General features: G+C 34.3%; 1 protein-coding gene across 1 annotated transcript in view; it reads left to right on the top strand.

Annotated features, from left to right (window-relative positions):
• LOC144434006 (sorting nexin-13-like) overlaps positions 1 to 16682 on the top strand; it is a 51181-nt gene that overhangs the window by 19654 nt on the left and 14845 nt on the right. Inside the window, exon 5 of the mRNA XM_078122443.1 lies at positions 16277 to 16401. Within this exon, the coding sequence (XP_077978569.1) occupies positions 16277 to 16401 (125 nt within the window). The remainder of the gene's footprint in view (positions 1 to 16276; positions 16402 to 16682) is intronic.

Genomic DNA, 16682 nt, shown 5'->3' with positions numbered 1-16682 from the left:
CCTAAGACGACCGCAGTTAGAGAATTTGATGCTATTCTGTTTATGCCGTTGATACTCAAATGAATATATGTATACCATTAAGGTTATCAACACAGTAAAATACCAGCTTTAAGTCTCACATTGTCGTTAATCTTCTTTGTGTGGATTATATTTCATGTACTTTTCTGTTCAAAAGTTTCAAAACAGTACAGGATTACTTCAAATAAGAACCAAGACGCGAGAAGATTACCTTCAGCTAAGGCATTCCAAATAAAACATTAAAATATACTACTAGGGTACCTCAGAGAAAGTGCGACAGCCTGACAGGTTCATATCCTTATGGTTTATAAAAAGTACTTTGAATCTTCCTGTTCCTCTGTAGCTTGCTATATAGTCTCAAACAAAAAGGGATTATACGTAGGTGATCTTGTCGTCAGGGGATTAAAGATTAAGATATCAATATTATGTATAAATTCACATTTACAAAATTTGAGCCTTGGCCAAGTCCTAGTCTCGGATTAACTTTTAATCTGTGTCCACATTGCCACTACAGTAGGTTAGCCAAAAACAGACCATTAACACTGCTGACTGATTGAAAGGTAACTCAGATATTCCATCATAGAATGGGCATGTTTTTTCACCCCTTACCACATGTCCTGTTGTTGTCTACCAGTCATTTGAATTCCTTTTGCAAGTGGACCTTTGCGTGCTCTGAATAGCCCTTTGTACAATTGACTGTGAGGGTGCTGTTCTTCCTGTCTGTGTGTCCCCTGGGGGTATTACCTTTGCTATGTTACTCCTCGTGTATGAGGTCCAATGATACATCGACCACTTAGCAAGGTGTTAACTACGTATTCAGAATCACACAATTAAAATGAAACCAAACATGAGTTCTATAATGTTTAAAGTACATTTCATTGTTTCAATACATTTTTGGGGGTTGCCATGTAAAAAAACCTCAAACGAAAATGTAGCATATTCATGAAATATGATTTAACCTGCAAGTTGAGATACAATGTACTAATCCCTTCATAGAATATATAACATATTAATGTTCTTTTCCTATATATCTATGGTTTAAAGTACTTTTGATCTGCTAATTCCATGTTGCCATGTAACTTGAGAAAAATATTAAAAATGAAGATCTTGTAAGCGATAGGAACTAAAAGAGCGTAGATTTCTAGAGAAAATGTGTAACAGTAACAGGTATCTATGGTTTAACCTACTTTTGAATTTTGGTGGTTGCTGTGTAAAAGACGCCTACTACATGTATCTCAAATTAAAGATAATGAATCCAGTCAGGGAAAATGTCAAAGACTTGTTTTCTTTTCCACACAAGATGTTCGGTGTTTTAAAGCAAGTAAAATCTACCAGAGTTCTCCATGCATTTTACCAGGGTCCAGCACCAAAATTATTTGTACATGGTATGGAAAGCTTTGCAAATTTTTGCCAGATTTCTCTCACAGGGGTAGGGGTTGGCCGATGTGTGAGGGTGCCCAGTCACGGCGTACATTACAGACTAAGGTAGTCCCTGTGTGAAAAGATGTTATCTCAAGTAAAGAATCACTCACCAAAGATAATCTTCTTGCCAGCATGGGGATTTGTATGTAAAGTACTGGTTGTGGTTTTGTCTTTCTTCACCCTACATGCCCTGTATAGACTTGAGTAACATGATAAATGTTGTATACTGTCAAATCTTATCACTGGATGAACAGCAATACATAATCTACTGATATTTACAAACAAGCGACCTATCGGTCAGAATAGCTCCGCTGTTTTTTTTTTTAATTTAATTTTTATTTTGGTGACATGTAGAAGTGGTTCAGGTCTTCATCTCTTCACTATGCAGTTTTGTTTTAGCGATGCAATAAAGTGGTTAGTGGTTTCATATGATGTCTCACTATAAAACACATTTTACACAGAAGTTGGTAATGTATTGTACTTTTATACCATAGTCACCATTTTATAACAAAAATCTACTGTTATGAAAAATTGCACAAAATCTCAGAAAAAAATGACTGGGAAATGCACACAAGAAAAAGAAAAAAAGAGGATTTTGAGGTTGGCTATAAAATAATTCCAGTGTCTTACAGCTGTAACCCTGGAAAATTTTAATGATGAATGAAATAAACTAGGGATCTAAAATAATTTTGAGGCAATTTGAATTTCAATTTTCTAACAAATTTACAAAGTCAAGAACATTCAACTTGTACTAGTTGTGGTAGATATATATAGGGAAGAAATGTATTAATCGCCATTCTTAGTTTCCGTACGGCGACAATCTCAAGTACCCGGAAGAGAGTCATTCTCAGCCATACGTTACAGTGGTAACACTCGTTCATGTTCGGTTACCTTTCACAAAGAAAACACAACGAAATGGTTGAAATGATCTTTTTTTTTATTTCTTTTCATCACAACAACAAAATCTGCGTGATCAAAAGTGTTGTAAACTAAACCAGAAAGAATTATCGGACTGGCTAAACTTCCCGATGAACTGGAGTAATGTCCTACTACTTCCAAGTAAGCCTCGATAGTACTATACTATAGTACGTGAGAAAATCGTCTCAAACTAGCGATACAACTTTCAAAATATAACTTGACATGTCTTCATTTGTTAGAGTTATACAATTCAAGACGGGTTTTCACTTGAAAACAACAATTCTGTGAATAATGACACTCTGAACGCAGCGTTTTCTCGGACGATGTTACCACTGTAACGTATGGCTGACAACGACTTGCTTCCGGGTTAGTCCCTCATGCATACGGGTGGATTGTCAGCGATTAATAGTATAATACATACATCGTCTGATATTTTAATTCACAGTGTTTCTTGTGACCGGCGCCTGTCAGCAGACTCTGCCATTTTTTTCATCATTCCATTGTATTTAAACCTTGTACTTGACATTTCACAATATTTATAATTCTCAACAAAATACCTCAACATGCCTCACTTCGCTCGTACTCAAAGCAGCCCCGCGCGGTATGATCACTGACACTGATGACGTGATGAGAGAGAACCTTTTCGGATTTACATGTAAAACGGGGAAAGATACGCAAAACATAATGCAAAGTCTGAAGCCAAATTAAAGTTGTAATTATTTTAATTATTTTTACTTGCCAAATATTTGCATTTTGGAAAGGCAAGACACGTTCATGTCGTTTAACTTTACATGTGAACTGTCGGCCATAACTTCAACCGCATGCCTGGCATGCCCTTCCTTACGCAAGTTGTCTGAATTCTGGTTCACTGTCATTCCAAATTGCACGACAATATAGAATTAACCACAAGTTACATGTTATCTGAAAACATCACACTTTTATAGTGGGTCTGAAGTGTGATTTTAGTGAGTACCAAGAACGTCCTGTGTTGATACTCAAGATACTTGCTGTGGAAAATCGCTCGGTCAAATGAGGTCACCTTCAGCTTCTGGTCGAATCAGGATAGAGTATGCAAATGAGGATGTTGCGGACTGGCTGATTATGTAGAAGGGTGCAGAATTGGATTTGAAGTTTACAACCCTGTTTCGAACAAACGCTTGTCATTTGGGCGCCAATTGCGTAGAATTATGACTATAGCACATATTACATTGCTTGTTTGACGTCAATAGTGTCTTTTGAAAAGTGGCAGTTTACATAAGTCTCGTCGACTGATTTCCAATATGGCGTCGGTCATTATGCTCATTAACATATTCATTTTTTTTTCAAATTACAAAAAAAAAATCATAAAAAATAAAAATGAGGATGTGCTGACTTGAAATTAACAAATCTGAGTAAGCTACCCCCTGCGCATCAACACGCCAGATATCAAAGCAATCTAATAAGAGGTTTTCAAGGAGTTGATGAAAATGACATTTTATGAAAAAAAATCATAAAAAATTGAAAATGGCACAGATCAACTTGGCATGAACAAATCTGAATAGCCTCCCCCCAGGGAACATGCACACCAAATATCGAAGAATTCCGACTGTCACTTTCGGAGTAAATAGTAAAAATATAAAAGTTTGACGGACACCTATGATTCACTCTACTCTCTATACCTCAATACCCACCTATACCTAAAGCTACGCTTTCAGCTTTCGCTGACAGCGGAGCTAAAAATGAATACTGACCATGTGCAGACCTTTATACATCACCTTAGTTTAATACTGTCAAAGCCCCGAAGTGGCTATTGCCTGTCATGTTAATTATTATATAATAATCATGACTGAACTGAGGTTCAGTAGTGCTGTAGGCATGGTGAAATATGTGTGTGTGTATATGTTTGTATGTATGTATGTATGTATGTATGTATGTATGTGTGTGTGTGTGTGTGTGTGTGTGTGTGTGTGTGTGTGTGTGTGTGTGTGTGTGTGTGTGTGTGTGTGTGTGTGTGTAATAGTGTGTGTGTAATAGTGCGTGTGTGAGTGTGTGTACACGTGTGTTTGGGAACGATGTCAAACTAAAAACTGCTTTCCAAATCCTGTTAATTTGCTCACTATCACATAGTAAAGTATGTATTAAAGACATCAAACTTCTATAAAACAGTGGCAGGAATATCACAGAAATTGTTAATAGGTACAGGTACTGTGCTATGATAGTGAAAAATCTAGCATGGCGCCATTAAAGGGTTGATCCCCCACTGGTATAATAGTTTACCTGTATATGTATATACAGTAGTGTGACATCCTAAGGGGAAAAGAAACCAGTGGAATAGAAAATTACAGTGTGATATCGCTATCTCAGTGGCTAATCCGTGTGCTACATGTAACTGTATAGTATATATGTCTGTCTGCTTTCACAAGCCGTTGCCTTCCGGTAGTTGACAACCATCTGTGCACTTTACGGCTCCACAGGACAAGACACTGTAAATTGTTTTTGAAAAAAAGATAAGCCTAAAAGCGGATTAGTTTGAATACATGCAAGCATAATACGTAGACAGGCATGTTGTAGTTTTATTGAATTGCATCACTGACTACTATTATATAAATCTGATGTTAGACGAAGTTTGTTATAATTAAATGGACTATCACTGTTATTCTGTTTTCTGTATAAGAGTAAGACATTCAGTATGTTTTAATGTTTTGTTCCAAAATGGGGGAAACAGGTTTATAGCCATTTTGAAAGAATATTTTGTACCTAGATTTAAAATTTAAAGTTTATTTGGTTTCTAATGCACCTTTTTTCTATATGCCTATATTTGAAAGTGCTGCACATAAAATATATGATACACTGTACATGGAAACATTTTGGGTTTTAAAATTTATCAAAGAGAGCCAACACTGGTCTTTGCCCAATCTGATTAAAATCTGATGTGGTGAATACGGCACTATTTCTTTGTTTATCTCTATTTCATTTGTTTTATATTGTCATTTGTTTTTGTTCCGGGAGTGATTGCCTTCTTTTTAAAAATCAGATTGGTATTTTCTTGTCCTAAAAAAATAGGGTAGCATAATAATAGGACATGTTTTATCCCAGTGCAAGAGGCAGTATTGGTCCAGGCCAGAAAATATTTAGTTTGGTGCAAAATGGTAAAATTAATGTGAACACATTTTGGTTGACTCAGATAATATCCTGCTCCAGTATGAATGTAGTAATTGATGCTGAGTGGGAGAATCTATTACGAAATTGTCAATTGGATGTTAATGTAGTGAGATAGTCAACCAAAGGCGCCTTCATGAATTTACTTTGATACAATTAGACATAGCATGTTTTACCTGCAGGCCGCTGAAATATTTGCCCAAATCTAGGCTAACAAAATCTGATCAAAACATTAGCACAGGTCTAGCATGCTAATAGATTACTGATTAGCAGTAATCTACAATACATGTAGCTCGAAGGAGTTAGAATGAAAATGACACTTTCAAAATTACGGTAGATTTTGTAGCGAATCCTGTATGTATAGTCGGTGATAAGTAAATCAGAGGGATTTGTTGCGTGTGTCAGGATACTCTGAATGAACCTCAAGAAGATCTATGCAGTTTATTTAAATAAATGAGAGGATCGCTAATGGAATGGCTAAAACCTCAATAACACAAAGTGAATCATGATTACAACAAATGGTTTACAGTATATTTGATTGTGTCTATAAAACGTAAGGCATCTACTCTTAGACTAATAGATTGATGCAATTTAACCGAATGCATGTTGAGGGAGGTCTACGTTTTTTGTTTTTTTTTGAAAACACCACATTTGTTAGTTTGAAATGTATAAAGACAAAAATATTAGTAATAGATTAACAGATATTAGCCTATAAGGGCAATGTACTAATAAGGATGTCGAGATTTTAGTAGTTTTGTTTGAAATACACTATCGTTCCATGTAAATGTATCAATTCTGATGTGATGATATTTAAGTCACCCACTAATTGCAATCCAAAGTGAACATGCCCAGATTTAAAGAATAGTGGATTTATTTGTAATTACGGTAATTAAATCGGGGGTGATTGGAAGGATAGCTCCATTCTTTTTGGGGTCTGGGTGACCAAGACTAGATTATTCATGGTTATAATAATGTGATAAATAGGTTTACAACGGTGATTTGTTTAGCCAATAAAAATATACTGTACTTCCCATAATGCACCATTCAAGATGGCAGGTTTGAAAGTTTTGTAATCAATGGTCTAGGTTAACCAGACTCTCACCGCTTTGGGATCTGCTACAAGACTATCCAATGGATGCCATACTTCCCATAATGCACCATTCAAGATGGCATGATAACATGTTACCTATTGCACATTTCTGACATATGTACATGTATACAGTTGTATTTATACCCAAGTCTCATTTTATGCAAAATCTAAAAAAAATGAAATTTATAATCATCAAGTTTGAAATGTACCATTATCTAATACATAGTAACACTTTTAGAGTATAAGAAATGTTTGGTTGTGTTGTAAAGCATGTTGCTAACTTGAAGTGCTTCTAGTGGTACAATGACAAAACTGAAATAATGTGGAATATAAACATGACAACACAATATGTCCTGTATTCCAACTGATCACCCAGTCTATAGAAATAATGAACATTTGATACCAGTCAGTGTTTCGTATATGATCAATTTCCCCTAGCCACATTTCTCAAAGGGTCACCATTCAGTTGTCTTAAAATGCACAGACTTTGCACATTTAATGAGAATTCTATCTCTGGGTATGCAAAGGAAAATGTCACACTGTATTTATATATACGTAAAATGATACACAAGTGTGATGTCTGAGCTTGGGGCTGTTGATTTCTGTAAAAATTCTGCCATTTGGTGATGTTGGAGCTTGGGGGCTGTTGATTTTGGTAAGAATTCTGACATTTGGTGACAACACACATTTTACTAGCTGTAAAATATCAAGAAGTAAGCCATACATTGTAACATTGTAACATTGTTAACATATGTATGGTTTCAAAGTGTGATGGCAGCATGACCCCCCAAAAAGTAAATAGCTTGGCAATGGTGTGGTTTATATGTGAAGCCATGAATGTAAACAGAACGATGCCAAAAATTATGGGCTGTTGCTGTAAGAATTCAGTCATGGGGTGATAATACATACATTTTTAATAGAAGATAAAATAGCAAGAAGTAAGCCATAGTAGGAACACAGAACTGAAATATTAAAAACATGTCAAAAGTTTAATACATGAATTATGTTTAGTACACAAGAATTATGATGATGATGATGATGATGATGATGATGATGATGATGATGATGATGATGATATGAAATATCAAGATAACAAATTTGGTTTCTGCCTTCCAACACAAATATGAAATATGAGATATGCTTTTATGATAATTTGTTATTTTTTGTGGTTTTCTGCTTTCCAACACAAATATGTAATATGAGATATGCATTTATGATAATTTATGTTAATTGTTTGTGGTTTTTTTGCCTTTCCACACAAATATGAAATATGATATATATATAATATATTTATGATAATTTATGTTATTTTTTGTGGTTTTCTGCTTTCCAACACAAATATGAAATATGATATATATATTTATGATAATTTATGTTAATTGTTTGTGGTTTTTTGCCTTTCCACACAAATATGAAATATATATTTATGATAATTTATGTTTGTTTTTTGTGTGTTTTTTTGCCTTTCAATATATGAAATATGAAATTTATCAATTATATTAATTTTAATCTGTGGTGGTTTTCTGTCCTACAATGCAAATATGAAAAGTAATTTTAGCAAGATGATTATTGAAAGATATTTATTTTTTCAGACTGGTTTCCTGCCTTCAACAATTTGTTATGACATGAAAATCAATTTAGACAAAAATTGATTTTCTTTACTTTCGAATATAATTATGATGATTAAAAGATATGAAATATCGTTACATTATATCGGTGTCATCTTTGGTGTGATTTTCTACCTTCCAACACGATTATGATGTAAAAAATCTGAAATATACATTGTACATCATGGCTATATTTGCATAATTTTTTTAAAATTTTCAGCCCACCTACACAATTATAGAATATGAAATATGGAATAATATATCAATAAAATATTGTAACAGAATTATGAAATATGAAATATACAGCAACATGATATTGATGTCAAATTTCTTGATGGTTTTTCTGTCTTCCAGTTAATGGGTAGTTTATTAATATGACAAGACATGCAATATGTCTGTGTTTTAATAAAGTAACAGTTAATAGGCCACATTAATCACCATAAACTCATTCAATTAATCCAATAAAGCAGAGAATGACATTTCTACAAGGTTAGATGGCCTTGGGGGGTAGATCAACAAATTCATTATAATTATGCAATGAACTATTAAATTCAGTTATTTATAGCTGCCACAGTTTGATTTTATTGCCAGTGATATTCAACAGACAGTAAAATTTGAAAACAGAATTTGTAATGATACAAGAAGTGAAGTATGGGAATTTGTTGATAATTTGCTCATCTGTGGTTTCCCTGAATAACTTTCATGGCAGCCGAGCTCTTTTATACTTTTGTACACTTTATTAAGGTAACGGGAGCACTGAGCCCCCCCCCCCCCCCCCCCCCCCCTCACATTTTTGTGTTCTCTGTTAACATGGGAAAAAGAGGCAGTGTATTGTAATCTCTGTGTTCTCCTCCAGGAACAAGGTATATTGTAACAGGTCCTGAGCCTTTTTGTAATTTTTTTTTTATTTTCACTGATCCCTCTTGTAATTTTCTGTATTTCTAGTGAATAAGATAACAGGGGCCCTGAGCACTTTTGTAATTTTTTGTGTTCTTCCAGAACAAGGTAACAGGGATTCTGAAGCCTCTTGTAATTTCTGTATTGTCACTCAACAAGGCAACAGAGACTTGTAGCCCTTTTGTAATTTCTTGAACACCATGATAGTAGTAGAGATGTAAGCGGAAATTAGTATTTGCAGTACGAATAATTACATTTTGGTTACATTCCATTTAATCAATAGAGAAACATATGTTCTCAATATTGAGCAAATATTATCTTAATCTTAAAGTAATGTTTTAAAGTTATAGGTAGAATATCATTATATCAATCAATACAATTCATTGATGATTTGATTTATCATGTATAATAATGATAATGTAGTGTTAAGCCCCTGAACATGAATATATCAATAAGAGACCTATTCTATTGGTTCATAGATGTCACATGCAACTTTTGGCAGCATGCCAGTAAACACTTAATTTGAATAAAGTAATGTAGGCCCAAAACATGAATATATAACTTACAAGGTAAAATTATACAATTCGTTCAGCGATATCACATGATCACATGATCACATTTTAGTATGCAAAATGCTTGGTATCAATCTGATTAAAATACGATGTATTGTACACTTCACGATTTCTTTTTGGCTGTTACGTTTACTGTCGTTTGTTCTTTTGTGAGCACTTGTTACATACATCTGACAAAGTACATGTGTGTAGTATTACACATGTCTTATAGCTATTACGTAGATTCTCAAACCTTGGAAATACAAATGTCATGTAATCATGAAATGTGGCAACATCAAAAGCATTTATAGCAATACCGATATTGAGAAATTATTTTATGCATGCTTGAAGTTGATTTAAATTTTGATCATAAAAATAAGTACATTGATATGATGAATAAAAAAGTTCCATATGACTAATTCATAAAGTGAGTCATGCTTACATAAATAGGCATGGTTGATATTACATTGACCAGTTTTATGTACTTCACAATCATAAACATACACATGCTAAGTAAAGAAGGACTAAAAAGGTGATCATATAGTTTTATGGTTTCTCTGGTTAGTGTGTCGTGATTGCTTGTTTAGCGCAATCTCTTTTACTCTTAGTCAAGACATTTTCGTGTAGAAATTAGTTAACACTTTGCAAGTACAATTATTTTGATTTCTTACCTAAGTTGGTACTGTGACCAAAGGGGACCAGTCACCTCCACCCCACTCACAACCCCATAAATAGTTGAAATAGTTGAGTAAGTATCAGTTCTGTATCTGCAGTAGTATTTTACCCCAGGATAAAGGGTCAAAATGGAACGAGAAGGTTGACTTATTGTATGGGCGCCTTTAGTATTATATACATGGAGTGGAAATCATGATGTCTACCAAGAAATGGAATAATTGTTATATTTTATTACAAGTCTAGGTAGTAAAATTCTATTTTAGGTAACAACAAGTTGTCTGCTTTTCATGATGTATTTTCATAGGTTTCAGTAATTTGATTAAAGACACACATAAAATTCAAAAGATATGTTTTTATTGGGATTTTTATGGTAGTGAAGAGAAGATATGGAGACAATAAAATTCAGAGTGAAACTACATGACTGTAAAATATTCCGCTGCGTTTTTATGTTAATGAAATTTGGACCTTTGTCATATTTTTTCAGTTTTGATTACTATGTTGCACATTTCAATTTTAGTAGTAAACTGATCAGTTTGGTTTTAGCTAGTTATTACTGCTGTAAAAAAGATGATCTGAAACCACAAGAGAGATGCATGACAGCTTTGGCTGCTAACACTGTTTGGAGTGCTTATCACTTCAAAATTACGCAAAACCGTCCTTCAATGTGAATCTTTTGTCATTCAAGTTAGATTGTCGTTCCATCTCTCTCATCCCAAATGTAACCATGGCAACAAGGCAATATCTAAAATGTCAAGGGGAGATGGAACTCGTGAGTAATTTCACTTGCATTGAGTTTTGCAGAAAAGATTTTGGCTTAGAAATAGAAGTATGTTTCAAGACAAAGGGGCTTTTTTTTATACCCAGTGATTTACAGTTGAAGTATACTTCTTAGATATAAAATTCAATTTTCAATAAATCTGCTAATCTGCTAAGATTTTCAAAGTACATGTATATTTCTTAGATGTGTTCGTGCGTAAATTAGTAAAGTTGCCGTTCTCTAGCTACGATACAAACACATGTATAAAAACATAGTTGGCGTCATGAAATTGACATACCTACACATAATGAACTTGAACTTGACTCTGCAATGACAACCAAAGACTTCAATGATCAAATGTCAACATTTCTTATGTAATAATGAGAATTTGTTATCCATGGTTTTAATTCATTAAAAATTATCAGCATATTGCACATTTGATATCAAAATATCAATACTCAAATATTAAGGCAGACACAGTTGTAGAAATAAACTTTTACATATCATGCAGTCGATAGTAGTGCATCTATCAATAAACATCGATTATTTGTGAAGTTGATGGATGTTATATTAATGTAAGAATTACATGCAATGACCCCCAAGGGATGCAATCATCAAATCTATCTGTACTTGGTATAAATTATGCTATTTTTATAATATCAAATATATCCCACAAGTCATTATACACTGTATCTCTCCATATGTCATGTCATCACTGGAGACATCATGTTTTGGTTGTCTGATGTCAGCAGACTATGATTAATGATGTGTTTGTGATTCGTATACAGTACAGTAGAGGAGACATTGCATTTGTGACTGATTTCAGTGTTGATGATGTGTTTATGACAGTTTGCAGTTTTATGATTCGGTGTTGATGATCTGTGCTGTATCAAAGATACTGAATTAGAATTAGCAAGTCTTCTACATTCAAATGCATGGTTCCTAACATACACAGAATCAGAATTAACAAGCTTTCTATGTTCAAATACAAACTCCCCAAAACTGATGTGTGCTGTTAATTATCGGAACCTGAAATAGAATATTACTGCCAAGGCGCATCATAAAAATAATTCAATTTCATGGCCAACACCATAACTTCATGTCCACACGTTTCACATGCATTACTATATAGGCGCATGTGAGAATAAGTCGACATTCTTGTTCTATTTTGACCCTCTAACACGAGGTAAAAAGCTATTGCATGTAATGAGCATATGTCGAGCATATTTGGTATACACTGCTTATTCATGGTAATTTGGAAATTGCTTCAAAGAAATATATGTTGTAACTTGTACATTTTGGCAGTCTGGCTAAGAACAAATACAAAGAGAGTCAAGACATAGATATTATCAGTGGTGATTGTGATGTCATCACCAGAGATTTTCCCCAAAACCTATGCAGGAAATCCAAAGCAATGCCAAAACACATGTCAAGTGCAGAAGGGCTTCTCTTGACAATGTTTCAAAGTTGAGTAAGTTACCGAGATGTTATTTTGTCACTCAAAATCATAGCAGTATAATGAAGGCAGATATATGTACCTTAGTCTGACTAGTCAAAACATAGCCAGCAGTCAGTCTGTGTGTGGGTATACACGAAATGCAAATAGCATGCATAACGATAGCTATCGAACTGAAACACTCTAGATAAGAAACTATCAATGATAGTAGTATTACTAATGAGCTAGACACACTACTTGATAGATTAAGTACCCAACTGGAGACCTTTTCCAACAATTAATGTAGGTGATGTATTTCACTGTACAAGTAGTATCATAATAAGTCATTCACTACTAGGGTTTAGAACTAAAAGGGAATACCATGCCAGGAAATAAAAGGTATTCTCATAAACTTTAGGTTCTGGAGAATCATTTTATGATTTCACGTAACGGAAATTTAGCTCAATTGGAGTCAAGAAACACCAAATTGAAACTGTTTCACCTCAAGTGTTCTTTTGATCATGCACTGTTGCATTATGGGTATTAGTAGAAATAATAATATGACTCTATTCCCAGATACAAATAATAATACAAGTCAGTTACGAGGGAATGATTAATTACTTATTTATACATAAATGGGAAAGGGATTGAAACATAGTTGTCTGCCAACTAATCTAGTCTGACCCCCACCGCCACCCCCCCCCCCCCCCCCCCCCCCCCCACCGCCACCCCCCGCCAATACATGTGATAGTAATCAAGGTACATAATCTTGGCATTTCACCATTCTTTGAATTTCTTACATATCCTTCTACAAATCCAAATATCTGTATACAAAAAGATTTCGATTCAAAAACGGAGGAAGCAAAGACATAAAGCTGTTGCTTTCCAAGTCTAACCACACAGAACACACACACACACACACACACACACACACACACACACACACACACACACACACACACACATGGATATATACACACAGATACACACATACACATGGATAAATACAGACAGATACATACACACAGATACATACATGTACACACTCACACAAATATACATACATACATACATACATACATACATACACACAGACAGACAGTCACAGACATAAATGAATATGGATTAGATGAACATTGAATATTTTATGACTTGTGAGTGCTTATTTGGGTCAGGTAAATAGTCAAACTCATGAATATACATTGCTCATCTGATAAATATGATGTGTTTTATTTTACATTTATGTGATGCAAATGAAATGAAATGACTCCAGAACCTAAAGTTTATTTAAGAAAATACCTTTATTTTCACAGAATAGCATTCAGCTTTAATTCAGTATTTCATGGTGAGAGTAGTATAAAAGTAGACAATGTGTACATGAATTTTACTGGGATTCCAAATTGAAAATTATGGTTTAAGATAATTGAAGTGAAATATCTGCAAAGTTTTACCAGCTTTCCCTCATTTCTGGGATCACAAATCCCAGCAAACTGTTGTTATTTAGATATTTGCCAACTACTAGATTGGTAAAATGCAAACCTCACGGAAATGCAACAAATAGTGCATTTAGTCATTTTACTCTAAACTGTTTGCCGTTATTGGTGGGACATAAAATGAACCCCAAAAAAACATGGTTGATTTACTATGCCCTGAACACAGTGATTATGACAGACTGTGACCAACAGACGCATAGTTTCTTGTTGACTTATACCCATGGGACTTAATACGTGATTGAAGTTCAAGCATATATAGTCACTATTTACCGACAGTAATGGCATTTGAAAAAAAAGGAATTTAAACTCGTGAAACTAAGCCAATGCTATTGCTTTCATAACATGATTTATGTGATATCAGTTACCATGGCAACTCTTTCTTTTTTACAATCTAACTGCAGCTTGTGCCAATTTCTTAATTACTTTATGGTATTTTATTATGTTGGTAACATTTCAATATTGTTATTCATCTCAGTTCTTGATCAGATGGTGATAAAAATGAATTTATCATTTGTGCTGATACTGTGATAGTAGACAAAGCTCAACTAATCTTACATGTATGCATGGCAAATTGTCTTGCATTGTCTTAAATTGTACATGTATAAATTCCCAATTAATATCTATTTTATTATGGATTGGGGATTATGATAAAGTCCAGATTCATATAATTGGTAAAATTTGGACATAGTATTAGAGAGATGAGCAAAGCTTATGAGAACGTGGTGACAAAGGCAATGGCAACGACAAGAACCTCTTTGTTTTGAGCCAAACCTCATTAAAACTGGCAGACTCTGAGATATTTGCTTCTCATCATCAGACATTTGTTATGGAAAACCAGCAAAGTGAAATACAGGAGCTTATTTTGGTGTAAAAAAAACCAATACATTGTGCATTCATTTTATTGACTTCTCATATCTAAACATGAACATCAAAAGAAATGAAATTACAGGAAATTAGGAGCAGTGTAATATTGAAAATATAGACACCCACCCTAATCAAGCTAATACTAATACACAAAATGTACTTGTATGTACAGTGGATTGATTGATATGATGTATTAGTAGTGTACAGATGAATGGTTGCCATTGATGTAGAAGTAGTAGAGGTATGGTCCAGAGAGACACTCTAGCTGTGTAAATTTAATTTAAACAGTACTCAGATATCAGAAGTAGTGTGTGTAGGGTACACATAGAGATAGACTTGTTAGCCTCCAGACTTTGCCATCTCAATATCTGACTCAACGTACATGTACCTACTAGTTTGTTCTACCAAATGATGTTTCCAAGCCGGATAACCAAGTCTCTACACATGTAGGCTATAGATTTCTCAAAAGTAGACATTATTATGTACCTGGGAAGTTATCGACTTGGAATATCTGAAATGAAGGTTATAATGTTGGTATTATTTTTTATAAAAAAATCAGAACATATGTTTTCATCATGAATGGTGATTGACTGGAGTGGCGAAAACACTTGGCAAGTCGCCCATCCTGTCCCCTCTGAAGGCTGCATAAATGTTGAATTGCTGTTTGAAAGCAGAGGTGTTTCCATAGTACGACAGGTAGTCAGATTGACGGATAGTAGATACCCTTGAATCATGTTGAGATAAGTACTGAGATCCCAAGAAATGTTTTAATTAGTTCTATGTTTATCAGGAAGCTTGGAAAGAGAACATTTTTTGATCTATTAGAAAGATATGGGGTAGACCATACTCCCGTTGCCATGGCAATGCTGATAATTGACACCAGCCAGGGCAACACCGGTGTTAGTGTGCAGTATGATATAGATATAATATCAATATTGCTGGCGACACATCATTCATATGTGACATGTTGCAATGCTTGATCAACTTCAAACTGTCCTGAGAGAACACTTGCCATCATCATTATAGTTTTGTCTAAAAATAAGTTATAATTTGATTTTCAAAGATACTGTATGGCATCAATAATGATGTGCTTGGTAATAAATAATGCTGGTACAACGGTAGTCATGGACACAATATGACCAGCATATTCAGTAATATATAATATATAGTAGTTATTTATAAAACACTTCATCATTGTAGAGGTCAAAGGTCAATGTAGTGCAGAGGTCAGAGTTCAAGTTATCACAACATTTATGAATACACTTAACAGTTTTGTGTACCTGTGCTATTGATGACTAATGGATATTGTTTGATAATAAACGGTTGTTGAGATATCTCAAGTATTCATTAATTTGATTCAGTATGTTAATGTGGTTTTCTTTTCTTCTTCTTTCTTTTTTTGCATCAACAGGTTTTACAGTATGCCTTTCGAGATTACGTGAGGAACTGGTATAACGGCCGAGTTAGTGACCATGATGAATTTTTACATTACCTTAGACAGAGTACACAGAGTGTGATTGTATCATTCTCAAACAGGTAGGCAATAGTCCAGTATATGAATGATAGCATACCATTGATCATGTACAGGTGAACAAAGGCAAAGGCTGGTTTTATCTTTAATAACTACTGTATTTCGTTTCATTAGGGGGAACCCAGTAAAGTTATTTTCACCAACCCTGCATTGTGCGATCTCATTGAAATAGAGTGGTAAATATTGGCAACTATGATTTAGAAGAGGCCTGTGTACACTCTAGGGCAATATTGAGTATTGTTTGGTCTTTGGAATAAATGTCACTGTCTTGCAGTGTACCCTCTAA

This window comes from Glandiceps talaboti, chromosome 4 (genome assembly GCF_964340395.1).
Source record: "Glandiceps talaboti chromosome 4, keGlaTala1.1, whole genome shotgun sequence".
Classification (NCBI taxonomy): domain Eukaryota; kingdom Metazoa; phylum Hemichordata; class Enteropneusta; family Spengelidae; genus Glandiceps; species Glandiceps talaboti.
This window is presented reverse-complemented; position numbering and strand designations above follow the sequence as displayed.